The 15146-nt window shown below is 35.7% G+C and overlaps 1 protein-coding gene across 1 annotated transcript in view; it reads left to right on the top strand.

Moving 5' to 3' along the window:
• Positions 1 to 15146, top strand: part of LOC133197687 (uncharacterized) — a 70125-nt gene that overhangs the window by 43858 nt on the left and 11121 nt on the right. Inside the window, exons 32-33 of the mRNA XM_061333825.1 lie at positions 11182 to 11208; positions 12694 to 12756. Of these exons, the coding sequence (XP_061189809.1) occupies positions 11182 to 11208; positions 12694 to 12756 (90 nt within the window). The remainder of the gene's footprint in view (positions 1 to 11181; positions 11209 to 12693; positions 12757 to 15146) is intronic.

Here is a 15146-nt window from a genome sequence, read left to right as displayed (position 1 = left end):
CACTATTGTAGTAATTTTTTTTAGACATTCAAAAAAGATCCTTAGAATGAGCAGTGTATTTTGTATACCAGACCTTATGGACTTTATATGGACAATTTAAATATACTAAACAGGTCAGTTTATTAACATTTTAACATTATTAATTATGAGCATGATGTATGAAAGTTATGTGAATGAGATTTCTGTAAAATATTATTTTTTATGAGTTTTAAATATATTTTGCCAATAATCAGTCAGACTTACTTTATGTGATAATTTATTATAGTTATGACTGACTGAGAAATTAAGCATCAAGAAGATCAGGTTCATTTACCATATATTTGGTAAGCTTTGTGTTTAGTGAAGTTTGTGTATATTGTGATGTCTATTTGTGTTGTAAATAGAATTTCATTTGAATACTATGAATGGATATGTTTATAGTGAAAAGTAAATTATTTTATGATAATGAATTGCATAATATAATGCTTGAAATGATTATTTTATGATGATCCTTAAAGTTATGAGGAAAATGGAGTTATTTCCCTTAGCCAGAAAATTCAGTGTTTTGTGTGATGTTTGTGTATGTTTGTTTGTCTGTGAATTATTTGTTAAATATTTTATTTACAGAACTACACATAACATGACCTGTACATATGGAATATGCAATAGATCTATATTAATTGAATCCAGTCTTCGTTGTTATTAAAATCAACGTCTACAAATGGCGCCCAACGTGTAGGGACGACACCACCATTGACCACTAACAGTTACGTATCCAGGGCGGGAAAGTAGTCACGTGCCTGTTGGATCCGCCAAGACCAAGATTGGTGTCGCATATCATCGGGTTCGGACTGCAGAATATTCCAACCATCATGGCTTCCATGTAAACATGTGTCGGTAAAATTGTTTTAATTTTTACGTGCAGCGAGGAACTTGACTGTGAATGAACTTTAAGAAAGACATTTTCTGAACATTCAATTACGGTGATATTGATCACTTTTGTGAATTGAACAATTAATATTTATTTGACATTTAATTGAATTATTTTGTGCATTGTCAATCAGCTGATCTCTTGACAGTCTTGTAAATCTTTTACACTTGTGCTTGTCTTGATACATGCTATTTATTCATATGTTTATTTATTTATTTTGCATTGACATCACCTTATTCATCACCATCATTGTGTGTACCTCCATTTTTTGACACTAATTGAGTATATCCTTGAAGAAAGAGTCACAGATCAGGGAGTGTGAGAGATTTCAGATTAACAAGAGGTTAAGGTAAAATATTAACCACTAAACTTTATTAATTGACAAAACCTTTATGACAGTAAGACCTACCACGCTTATCTGATCAAAATGTTTGTTGTTGTCAGTTGGTATTGAGACCTTGAGTCTGTGGTTAAAGTTAGTCATATTTTCATCTGATCAAAAGAATTGTCTGTAGTTAAAAGATCTAGGTACATTATTGCAGAAGGTTGTCTGTAATTGATTGCTTTTTCGAACCACTTGATTCAGATTGAATATACTGGTGTGAACCATTGAGCATTACTGAATTTGAAAATATTTTTGATCCCATATTATTATTTGACATTTGCTATTTATATTGTTTGCACTTCGCGTTATTTCGTGCATTTTGACGTTACTATCCGAAGACTACAGCTACAATTAAAGAGGTTTGCTATTTAGTTTAGAAATTCTTAGTTAAGAGATTTGATTTGAATTATGTAGATAAGTTAGACTTTAAATCACACATATTTTTTTTTCAGGATAATTCTTATATTTTTTTTTTTCAGGTATAGTTAAGTTAGTTTGTTAGTTATTTAATTATCATTAGTACTATAGTTAGTTTAGCAATTAGAGTTAGATTATAAGTTTACTTAAGTATCTACAAGAAAACAACAAACATGTCGGATGATTTAACAACAGAGGAACTCGAAAATATTGCAAAAGCATTCAAGGAATTAAAGGTCAAACCTAAAGCAGACACTACTCAGGACTTTACAGATTGGATGAGAGACTTCGTTGCAAATATGCCTGTGAAAACAGAAACAGATAGTAGCACCACAAGCTCAACAGCAACAACATCTACCACCAAAACAACAACTATTCAGAATTCAAATTTTGTTCCGAAAATATCAGTGTTCATGGGAGATGGAAGGAAAGAGGACAACTATGACATATGGCACTATGAGGTGGAGTGTTTGATTAAATCGCAATATAGTGAAGCAACGATAGGACATGCCATAAGACGCTCACTCAGAAGTGAAGCTAGTAAAGCCATTATGCAGCTTGGTCCAGATGCTACAGTTCAACAGATGTTACACAAGTTAGACAACATTTTTGGAAGTGTCGAGAGAGGAGAAAACATCATGGAGGAGTTTTATAAAACAAGTCAAAAGAAAGGAGAAGACAGCATAGTATGGAGCTGCAGATTAGAGGAAATATTCAGGAAAGCTTTGATGAAAGGAATAGTCAAGGAAAGTGAAAGGAATGAGAAACTCAGATCAAGATTTTGGCATGGTTTACAACAATGGTTGAAGGACATAACAGGATACAAGTATGATACCATTCAGGATTTTGATGATCTAAGAAAGGAAGTTCGACTTATAGAGAAGGAACATGAGAGTAGTAAATCAACACCAACAATGGCTATAGCTGCGAATTATCAAGATCAAGACAGTCATGAGGATGAAAGTGAATCAGACCTTAAAGGATTAGTTCACCAGATGAATGCAAGATTAAAGAAGATAGAGATGGAAAAGAAAGATTATACCGGAAACGGAAGAGACAGACAAAGGAACATAGATACAAACAGAAATAGAGATGGAAAGAGATATGAGGATGATCAAACCCAACAGTATGGAGATAGATATGAACAACGACAAAATTATCAGCATCAAGGAAGAGGTCAACGGAGATCAGATATACAATGCTTTAGATGTGGACAGTATGGACATGTAGCACATGGTTGTAGAGTGCGTATTGACCATCGCCGGAGTTTAAACTTCAGCAGACCGCCGTTAAGGGGCACACGTCCGGTCTACCATCGAGGAGCCCCGTACGAGAGACCTATCTAGTTGGAGAAACAACAGAGGTTGAAATACAAATTGAGAATCAAATTACTAAAGCACTCTTAGATACTGGATCTACCGTGTCAACAATTAGTGAAAAATTCTATAGAGAACATTTGGGACATTTACAACTGCATCCTATATCAGATTTTATTTCCATAGAATGTGCTAATGGAGAACAGCTCCCATACCACGGATATATAGAAGTCAACATTTCAGCAAAAGGACTACCACATTCTAACAACTTTATTTATTTCCCTTTGCTCGTAGTCCCAGACAACAACTACAACAGAAATGTTCCTGTATTACTTGGCACCAACATTCTACAACATCTATTAGATGATTTACAGAAACAACATGGTGAAAATTTTTTACAGAGAGCTCGACTTTACACACCATGGTACTTAACGTTCAGGAGCATGGTTTTACTTCAGAAAGATTTAAAGAGAAATAACAACAGAATTGGCATCATCAAATCAGCAGAAAACAGATGTATTCTCATCCCTCCAAATACCAGCATGACTTTGATAGGCTACGTAGACAAGGCAATGTTTCATCAACCCACAGCAGCCTTACTACAACCAACAAAAACATCAGTTATCCCATCAGACTTAGAAATAGCACCAACTATTATCAACTACCAATATCCGATGAAGAATCTGGTAAAAGTCTACATTGACAACATAACAACTCGTACAGTCAGTGTTCAACCAAAGTCGGTATTATGTGAACTACAACCAGTGACTATTGAGAATGAACAACATTGTTTTTCTACCAATACCACAGATGACAATGAATGGACGCAGATGCTCAACATTGATGAAAATAATTTAACTAGGAATCAAATTCGAGAAGGACAGAAATTAATCAACAAATATTCAGACATCTTTTCAAAATCTGACACAGATATTGGCCATACAACATTAGTCACACATCAAATTGAACTTTTGGATCCAGAACCATTCAAACAGAAAGCTCGTCGAATTCCACCATCAATGTTCAAAGAAGTGAGACAACATTTAGACCAATTACTTACAGCTGGAATTATCAGAAGATCCAAGTCTCCATGGTCCAGCAATGTTGTGTTGTGCAGGAAAAAGAACGGCCAATTGCGCATGTGCATTGATTATCGCCAACTTAATCTCAAGACCAAGAAAGATTCTTATGCACTGCCAAGAACTGAAGAAATCCTAGATGCATTAGCTGGTAATAAGTACTTCACCATTCTGGATATGAAAAGCGGATATCATCAGATCGAACTATTCGAACAACATAAAGAAAGGACAGCTTTTACTGTAGGTCCGCTTGGATTTTTTGAATTTAATAGACTCCCTTTTGGCCTTGTAAATGCACCAGCGACATATCAACGATTAATGGAAGACTGTTTTGAAGGACTACACCTAGACATTTGCTACATCTACTTGGATGATTTAATTATCTTTTCCAAAACTTATGAAGAACACCTTGAGAGATTAGAAAAAGTATTCAAAAGACTAAGGGAGGTAAACCTGAAATTAGCCACCAAGAAATGTGAATTTTTCAGAAGCAAAGTTAAGTACATAGGAAACATCATATCAGAAAATGGAATAGAACCAGACCCTGACAAGATCAAGAAAGTAATAGACTGGCCAACACCACAAAACCCAGATCAAGTGCGACAGTTCTTAGGATTCGTGGGGTATTATAGAAGATTTATTGAAGGATTCTCAAGGATAGCAAAACCCCTGATAGACCTCATGCCAGAAGGAAACAGAAAAGCTAAAAGAAAAGGAACATCACCAGAACTACCTGTTAAATGGAAATGGGACAAAGATCAAGAAAAGTCATTTATAACCCTGAAACAGAAATTAACATCTTACCCAATTCTAGGTTACCCCGACTTCTCATTACCATTCGAATTACACACTGATGCGTCAACTACCAGTTTAGGTGCTGTGCTATACCAAACTCAAAATAACACCAAGAGAGTAATTGCGTATGCCAGCAGAGGATTATCCAAATCGGAAAGGAATTATCCAGTACATAAACTTGAATTCTTAGCTGTAAAATGGGCCATCAACGAGAAATTTTATGACTATCTTTATGGAAACAAATTCATCGTGATAACTGACAACAATCCATTAACGTACGTTTTGTCATCAGCTAAACTGGATGCCACCAGCCAACGCTGGATAGCAGCATTGTCCAATTTTGATTTTGATATCTATTACCGTCCAGGATCCCAGAATGCCGATGCTGATGGATTATCAAGAATACCAACAGATACCATCAAAGCTATCTCAAACATGAACCAAATTCCTTTAATAGAATCCATTTCCGTTTCCACAGAGGTCATAGATAGCAACTTACCAACACTGCCAGACCATTCGGAAATCAACATTAAACAACAGCAATGTAGAGACACAGTCATCAGATTTTGGTATAATCATGTGAGAAATCAGACCAAACCACAAAGATTCCAACTTCCTATGTCAAACTATAAAGACCATCTGTTTTTCCACAGAAATTTTGAAAAACTCAAGATCCAAGATGGCATTTTAGTCAAACAAACAACTGAAAACAACAGGAAGAAAGTACAAACTATTTTACCTTACTCGTGCACCAGACTGGCATTGAAATTACTGCATACTAATATGGGTCATCCAGGCAGAGACAAGACCAACGCTCTAATAAGGGACAGATTTTACTGGAGAAGTATGGGAAATGACATCGAGAATTACATTAAGAACTGTAAAAGATGCATTTTAAGAAAATCAACCACAGAGAGAGCACCACTTGTGAATATAACATCACACCACCCATTAGAAATTCTGTGCATGGATTATTTAACCCTAGAAACATCGAAAGGAGGATACAATAGCATACTCATAATTACTGACCACTTCACCAAATTTGCCCAAGCCATTCCGACCAAAAATCAAACTGCCAAAACTACTGCAGAGACTTTATTTAGAAACTTCATACTTCATTATGGAATTCCACACAAAATTCATAGCGACCAGGGACCTCAATTCGAATCTCAAATCATTTCGGAACTTTGTAAAATTTTGGACATCAAGAAAAGCAGAACAACACCATATCATCCAATGGGGAACGGTGTATGTGAACGTTTCAACAGGACTTTACTGAAAATGTTAGGAACCCTGGAAACAACTCAAAAAGCAGACTGGAAAACTTACATCTCAACAATAGTACATGCCTACAATTCAACAAGACAAGACTCTACAGGATTTTCACCATTCTATTTAATGTTTGGCAGAGAACCAAAACTACCAGCAGATATTATTTTTGGCCTACCAGAAACAGATGAAAACAGCATGGATCAGTATATCGAAAACCTAAAAGCTAATCTAAAAGAATCATATAGAGTTGCTGAGGAATTCATCGAAAAGTCTCAACAGAAACAGAAACATCAATATGATTTAAAGGCAAGACACATAGAAATAAGACCAGGAGATAAAGTTTTAGTGAAGAAAGTAGCATTTGAAGGGAAGCATAAACTATCAGATAAATGGGAGGAAACACCATATGATGTTATAGAACAACCTAATCCAGCCATTCCGGTATTCATTGTTAGTAATGACGAAAGAAGAAGAACATTACATAGAAACTTACTGTTACCATTCCAGAACATCGACACCACAGAGCAGGATTTGTCGAAGCCAAAACCAGCACCGCGTCGAATCAAAACCAGAGCTTTAAAACAACAGAAACAACAAACAGAGAGTGACAGCAGTGAGTCAGAAGATGAATTTGTGACGGAATCAGTAGTGGTTGTAAATCACGACACCAGTACAACTGATATCCAGGAATCACAAAGAGACCAGAGAACAGACAGTTCTACTGCAGAAGGAAAACAAAGACAAGGTCACATGTCAAAAGATACAGAAGGAATACAGCTCGAGCATAGTACAGTTGATGAAGACAGAGTAGAAGAGATTGAAGGTACCACTGAACAGGCAGACCCAGGAGAAGTTCATCATACTGAACCAAAAGAGACACTACCGGTAGTGACCAATAGAGAAATGCATGATACAGAAAACACAGAGACTGAAGGAACAGAAGGCGCAACTGCACCAACTAGACCACCAAGACCACTGAGACCCAGGAAGAAACCAAGGTGGATGACCACCGGAGAATTTACCATCAATAATCAAGTAACAACAAACAGCCAACAGCCAGAATGGAAGAACAAAATAGACACTTTATTAGCACTGGCAAATACAGAAATATTTGAAGGAATTGACAAGAAGGATCTATCTAAAGCCATGATAAATGTCATATTAGATAAGTAATCAGTCACAAGTCCATGATAGTTATAGTTTTATGCTTGAAGTACATTAATATTTTATTCTGATTTTATGACTAAATACATTTTTCCTTGTAGATAGCCGATTCAAAGCTGAATGTTGGGGACAACATTTTTCGCAGCAGGGGAAGAATGTGACCGTGTGTTTTTATTAATAAAGATATTATCTAATAAAAATACAGCATTGACTTATTGTTTTTAATTTTTGTCCATAATGTATTTCCATACTTTAAATAGTTATAAGTAAGAGCGTTTGTATATATTTATTACACTAAGGCTTTTCCATAGTGTGTCCCATTAAGTCAAGCATGCTATTCATGCATGGGTGATCCAGGTATTTGATTGGCTACTCTGGTGAGAAGCTCACTATTGTAGTAATTTTTTTTAGACATTCAAAAAAGATCCTTAGAATGAGCAGTGTATTTTGTATACCAGACCTTATGGACTTTATATGGACAATTTAAATATACTAAACAGGTCAGTTTATTAACATTTTAACATTATTAATTATGAGCATGATGTATGAAAGTTATGTGAATGAGATTTCTGTAAAATATTATTTTTTATGAGTTTTAAATATATTTTGCCAATAATCAGTCAGACTTACTTTATGTGATAATTTATTATAGTTATGACTGACTGAGAAATTAAGCATCAAGAAGATCAGGTTCATTTACCATATATTTGGTAAGCTTTGTGTTTAGTGAAGTTTGTGTATATTGTGATGTCTATTTGTGTTGTAAATAGAATTTCATTTGAATACTATGAATGGATATGTTTATAGTGAAAAGTAAATTATTTTATGATAATGAATTGCATAATATAATGCTTGAAATGATTATTTTATGATGATCCTTAAAGTTATGAGGAAAATGGAGTTATTTCCCTTAGCCAGAAAATTCAGTGTTTTGTGTGATGTTTGTGTATGTTTGTTTGTCTGTGAATTATTTGTTAAATATTTTATTTACAGAACTACACATAACATGACCTGTACATATGGAATATGCAATAGATCTATATTAATTGAATCCAGTCTTCGTTGTTATTAAAATCAACGTCTACATATATATATATATATATATATATATATATATATATATATATATATATTGTTTTGTATGAGAGAATAAGCTTAAACAAAGATTTGGTGTTTAATATAGGGGATGAATCAACACTATATTACATGCTACAAATACAAACTGAACTAAATGTATCAGTTCTGTATGTGAAAACATAATGAAATAATTCCTTCTTTCATCATAATTTCATAATAAAATCGTTTCTTTCCATTGAAATTACATGTATAAAACAGCAACATGAGTTCAGCTACAAAGTACATGTATCTGAATATAACGCATAAAGCCGTACGAAGATGGAATTACCAAATTTAAAGTTGGAAAAAACAACTTTAAAATTGGTCAATAAACAAGCCCGTAGAACGCCCCCTTTTTTCTGAGTATAGTATTTTGCTATTGTAAATTTTCCTCTAGATGCTGCCACCCCGCACACTTTTTGTTGCTGTCAGGTCGAGCACTGGCAAATTTCAGGATTTGGACAGTAAGTTAATAGGTTTTTTTTTTTGTTTGTCACATGATTTTGGGAAGCCCCCCCCCCCCCTTTTTGGTCAGTTTAGGTTTTTTTTTATGTCAGAATTTTTTGGAAAGTTGCCCGCCCCTTTTGAAACCGTTGCTACGGGCCTGTTAAAGTCGAAAGTCGAATTACCAACTTTAAAGTTGGAATTAACAACTAGCTAAAAATGTTGGATTTTTTATTTCATAAATCAATTTAAATATAAAAACCTCACCATTTAAAAAAAATCCTAAGATAATAGCTTTAAAGGAAAAGGGTGCGCAAGTTCGGAAAAATGTCCATTCCGAAGTTGTCCGTCCCACTGTTACAACTTAACGAGGCCGAGTCTAATTCCAGTGAGCATGCATTGGATTTTTATCTTTGCCACTTAATATCTCAAAAACTAGCTAAAAATGTTGGATTTTTTATTTCATAAATCAATTTAAATATAAAAACCCCACCATTTAAAAAAAATCCTAAGATAATAGCTTTAAAGGAAAAGGGTGCGCAAGTTCGGAAAAATGTCCATTCCGAAGTTGTCCGTCCCACTGTTACAACTTAACGAGGCCGAGTCTAATTCCAGTGAGCATGCATGACTGCGCAGCTTTATAGTTTCATGCAGTCGTATCTGCAACATAACACCTATCCAAGTATTGTAATTGTAACACAAAATGAGCATTATCTGTAAAGTTTATCAGTTTTATGGGTCTTAAAATGTGCTTTTAAGACAATATTTAAGAAATGAATTTAATTTTTGAAGATTCATGAGGACATGAACTACGACGCTTCACGCCGGCATATTTTATGAAGCGCGTTAGCGCTTCATGATAAATATGCCGGCGTGAATCGGTGTAGTTCATGTACCTCATGAATTTTCAAAAATAAAATTCATTTCTTATATTTACATTATTTTTCTGATTAGGTGCCACAATTCAACTGTCATTTTTAAAGCAAAACACTTTGCACTATAGTTTTGACGTCAAGTACGGTATTAATTATGACGTAACAATGGAGATATTCATGCTCATCCATTGTAGTTCATGAGAAAATGAACAATACTCTAATTTGCAAAGAATCTTAAGGAAACATATTTGGAAATGTAAATATTTTAGGAATAAATGCTGAAATGTCTTTCACGACGTCACTGTTTTTCGGTTCTGTAAGCAATGCTTGACGCTAAAGAATGACGCTTGACTCGCTTGAGTATTCAAGACGTCCATGGACATTTTATTAAACACTGTTGACAGAACATTAAAAGAAACATATCAGCAATCTAAACGTTGTTATTTTTTATCAAAATAATTCATCTGCGCCAATATAATTATACAAAATGTATGCCACAATGACATTATGACAAATTTAGAGACATTGGGCATTGGGAAAAAAAAAACTTTGTAAATAATTCCTAGACCAAACCAGATGGTCAACTTTTTTGAAATTTCACAATTTGGTGACATTTTACATTAACTTTCATGTGTTTGACTGAAAACGAAATCCCTGGGGCAGAAATACAAAAAAATATGGGGAAAATTTGATAATTTGGCGCTTTTCCAATAAATTCGCATAAGGTCCAATATAGTAAAATCTGAAGATGGCCCTCTTAGAAATCGGGATGGAAGACATTTGATATTTTTATCTTAAAGTAATTAATATAATAGTAAAAATTCATTCAAGAAAATTTTCAAAATATCTAGGGTAAAAATAATTAGACTCGGCCGCGTTAAAAATTACGTGAAATTACGTGGCACCACAGGAGTTCGCTATTTTATCAATAAAGTTAATAGAAATCACTCGATTGACCAAGCCATGAGCTATGCATTAGCGTTATTGATAAAATTGCGAACTCCTGTGGAAATAACCATACTTTAGTTCCGAGGAAAAAAATACATTATTTAAACAAAGCCTCTTTCATCCCCCCTTTTTGTAGGAAACGAATGCACTGTATCCTCCTTCATTGTACCAATTCATTCTTAATTTGTTTACACAAAAAATCGGTCGGATTGGAAAAAAAAAAATTAGTTACGACAGGAGGGTAGAGGGAGGGGAGACTTTAGTGAATAAGAGGTGTGCTTGGATTAAAGACACTTGATTGGTCTGCTTTGTCCAATCGGTGTCGTTGTTACAAACACACCTTCAAAGTACGTTTTTCACAAGGACAAAATGGTAAGGTGGTTGTTTACTCACATTTTTTCATGATCATTTTGATCTACATAGATTTTGACTTATTTTATTTATGAAATCTTCTTTTCAGACGACATACACAGATAAAGGACCAAAGGTGAGTGTTATATATTGCTAATGCAGCATGTAAACAAGGTTATTCAAAACAACGTGGAAAACTGATTGAAAATTGAGAACGTTCTACACAATTCCGAATTGCGTTGTAAATTGTGATTCATTAATATGGTAAAGCATGTACAAAAAGATAACAAGATTGACTGACTTAAATCTTGGTAAAATTCTAAAGATTACAGTATACCATCAGGTCCAGTCCAAAGACTATTTCTACCTACGTAGCTACTTATAGCTATACCTAGGTATTTAAATCTACTCCAGCTAGCTATTTTTATGCCCCACTTTGAAGAAGGGAGGGCATATTGCTTTGCTGCTGTCTGTCGGCCGGTCTGTCTGTCGGTCCACCAACAGTTTCCATTCATTTTCTTTGCAGAGGTTGCACATACTGAAATCATAGGCACTCCCCAGCTTAATTGTTAAAAATATATATCTACTATACTATAAATGTTATGACTGAAGTGAAATTTGGTATATAGATTTATCATAAGAATATCTAGGTCAAGTTTGGGATCAAGCAATTTTTGACAGAGTTATGCCCCTTGGACTTAGAGAAAATTAAAATTATTTGCAGTTTTCATTCATTTTCTTCACAGAGGTTGCACATACTGAAATGAAATTTGGTATACAGTTTTATCATAAGAATATCTAGGTTACCTTCTGTATTTGGTACAATCGAGCAATTTTTGACAGAGTTATGCCCCCTTGACTTCCAATTCATTTTCTCTGCAAAGGTTGAACAAATAATTACTGTGATGTAGAAGACTATTTCTGGTTGATGCATCTGAGATAGTACCGGTAGATGACGCCTATTGATTTTAAGTTCAAAAGGTCGATTTCATTTCCATGTACACATCCTTGCAAGCCAGGGGTCCTGAGTCAACACGTTGCCGTTGGACCCCTGGTATATTTCATTCAATATCTGTCGGCTGACTGTAGCGACGTCTTTGGGAAAAATTACAAATCTTGATTGTTTTTCTTATCTCTCAACCAATCACATTAAGCCATTTTATGATAAACAACTTGTAAAACGTGCATTTGAGGTGTCAACTGAATCCTTATCTAACTATTTATGAAAGCTTTAATTTGATTGGTGCTTCTCAATGAGAGAAGCAAGCCCACAATTATTGAATGAAATATGCCAGGGGTCCAAAGGCAATGTGTTGACTCGGGACCCCTGGCTTGTGAGGATGCCATGTACACTGCCTATAATAAAGGCTTGTGCACCCTATAATGTATGTCCAAGAGGATAAGGGGGATATTGCCATAAGTGTTTCACAAACATCTCTTGTTTAATGTTATAGAATGTTGTTTAATTTAATATGTCCAAATTACATTGATGTATGCATTATATAATTTTTCGTTTTCCTAACAGTCAACATTTACTTGTATTAAGTGAATGCTATGTCTGGATATTTCATTTTAATGAGGTGAAACTGGATTTGTATTTTATTCTATAAATTTATTTCAGCCCGAGTCTGGAAGGTTTGTCTGCTTTGATCATATTACCTTCTGGGTTGGAAATGCAAAGCAGGTGAGATTAAAAAAAATTCAAACAAAGATTTTCAGATTTTTTCTTTTAAACCATGACTTCTAGCTGGGTTCTCCACAAGGGGTTTTACATATATTATGTTGGGCCATGGTTAAACGAGCTGCACCATGGTCAAATTTGCAGCAGCCATGATTATTTTTATTGCATTTCAGTACTGACAGCTACTTTCTAATAACTTGAGTTGTTAATTGTGCTTATACTATGATTGGCTTGGACCTTCCTCTTGAGAGAAAGATTGTGCTAAATAAACAGGGTCATTGATCGGTGAATATGCGATGAAGCGTGACAATTGAGAATCACTAAGCTTAGGATCTATATGAGCACATATCTCCTCATAAGGGTTAATATTCCTGTACTCATGTAATTTTGGGGAATTCTAACATGTTCTCTATAATTATGAAATGAAAGATTTACAAAAAACAAAAGACTCAGTGCAGTAATGTAATGATGTCTAACACATGTGTAATGGTTTGGGCTGTTGATATTGGCCTGGGTAGCTCAGTCAGTAGAGGACTAGTGATGTAGGGGTCCCGTGTCGATTCCTGGTCCAGCCATACATTTTCTCCTTTCCTGTTACAGATTTGGTGCCGATGACCACCCCTGGACTTGCAGGTGAAAGTCCTGCCAGGGGCTAATAAGAACTTGGGTTGTATCTTTGAGGGCAAAGTCAATTTAAGGAGGGAGGAATGTAATGGTTTGGGCCATGGATATCGGCCTGGGTAGCTCAGTCGGTAGATCACCTGACTAGTGATGCAGGGGTCCCGGTTTGATTTCGGTCCAGCCATACATTTTCTCCTTTCCTGTTACAGATTTGGTACCGATGACCACCCCTGGACTTGCAGGTGAAAGTCCTGCCAGGGGCTAATAAGAACTTGGGTTGTGTCTTTGAGGGGGAAGACAATTTAAGGAGGGAAGAATGTAATGGTCTGGGTCGTGGATATCGGCCTGGGTAGCTCGGTAGAGCACCTGACTAGTCATGCAGGGGTTCCGGGTTCGATTCCCGGTCCAGCCATACATTTTCTCCTTTCCTGTTACACAGGTAATCGACAAGCATCCGAATCAAGTTTCTATGGCCAGAAAGAATTCACCTTCGAAAATGTTCTTTTCCTTTTTAGGTCACCTGAGTTTACTCAGGTGACCTATTGCTATCCGTTTTTGTCCGTCGGCGTGCGTTGTGCATTAACATTTGAACATTTTCAGCTTCTCTGAAACCGCTCAACCAATTTCAACCAAATTTGGCGTATAGCATTTATGGGTGAAGGGGGACAAAATTTTTGAATTTCATGGTCCCTGCCCCCCTGGGGCCTGAGGGGTGGGGCAAAAACCACTAAAATTTATGCAATCTTTAAAAATCTTCTTCTTTACTCCTGGACATCAAGCAGTCAAACTGTTGGCATGATTGTAATAAGCATTGAGCCCTCTACCAAAATTGTGAAATTCATGGCCCCAGGGTCAGGGGTTCTGGGGCTAGGGTGGGGCTATATAGATCATATAGTAAAGTGCATTATTTCTTTGAAAATCTTCTCTGCTCCTGGGTATTGAATAAACTAAGTAAGTACATAGTTATGATGAACAAGAGTACCTCTTTCAAAATTGTGAATTTCATGGCCCCAGGGTCAGGGGTTCTGGTGTCAGGGTGGGGCTCTATTGATTATATAGTGAAAATGCATTAATCTTTGAAAATCTTCTTCTCTGCTCCTGGGTGTTAAACAAACTAATTAAGTACATAGTTATGATAAGCAAGAGTGCCTCTTCTAAAATTGTGAATTTCATGGCCCCAGGGTCAGGGGTTCTGGTGTTAGGGCGGGGCTCTATTGATTATATAGTGAAAATGCATTAAAACTTTGAAAATCTTCTTCTCTGCTTCTGGATATTAAATAAGCTAACTAAGTACATAGTTATGATGAGCAAAAGTGCCTCTTCCAAAATTGTGAATTTCATGACCCCAGGGTCAGGGGTTCTGGTTTTAGGGCGGGGCCCTATTGATTATATAGTGAAAATGCATTAATTCTTTTAAAGTCTTCTTCTCTGCTCCTGGGTATTAAATAAAGTATATAAGTACATAGTTATGATGAGCAAGAGAGCCTCTTCCAAAATTGTGAATTTCATGGCCCCTGGGTCAGGGGTTCTGGTGAAAAGGGGGGGGGGGAGGGCTCTATTGATTATATAGTGAAAATGCATTATTTCTTTGAAAATCTTCTCTTCTGGTCATGGGTATTAAAGAAACTAACTAAGAACATAGTTATGATGAGCAAGAGTGCCTCTTCAGAAATTGTGAATTTCATGGTCCCTGGCATCTTCGCTAGCCAAGGGTTTCTGATACGCTACTCTCCTCATAAACCCTTGGCATACGGTGCTGACAAAAGACGGAA

This window comes from Saccostrea echinata, unplaced genomic scaffold (genome assembly GCF_033153115.1).
Source record: "Saccostrea echinata isolate AGI-Se365-2 ecotype Australia unplaced genomic scaffold, CSIRO_AGI_Sech_v1 ptg000030l, whole genome shotgun sequence".
Taxonomy (NCBI): Eukaryota; Metazoa; Mollusca; class Bivalvia; order Ostreida; family Ostreidae; genus Saccostrea; species Saccostrea echinata.
Note: the sequence above shows the minus strand (reverse complement) of the source record. Positions and strands in the feature narration are given on the sequence as shown.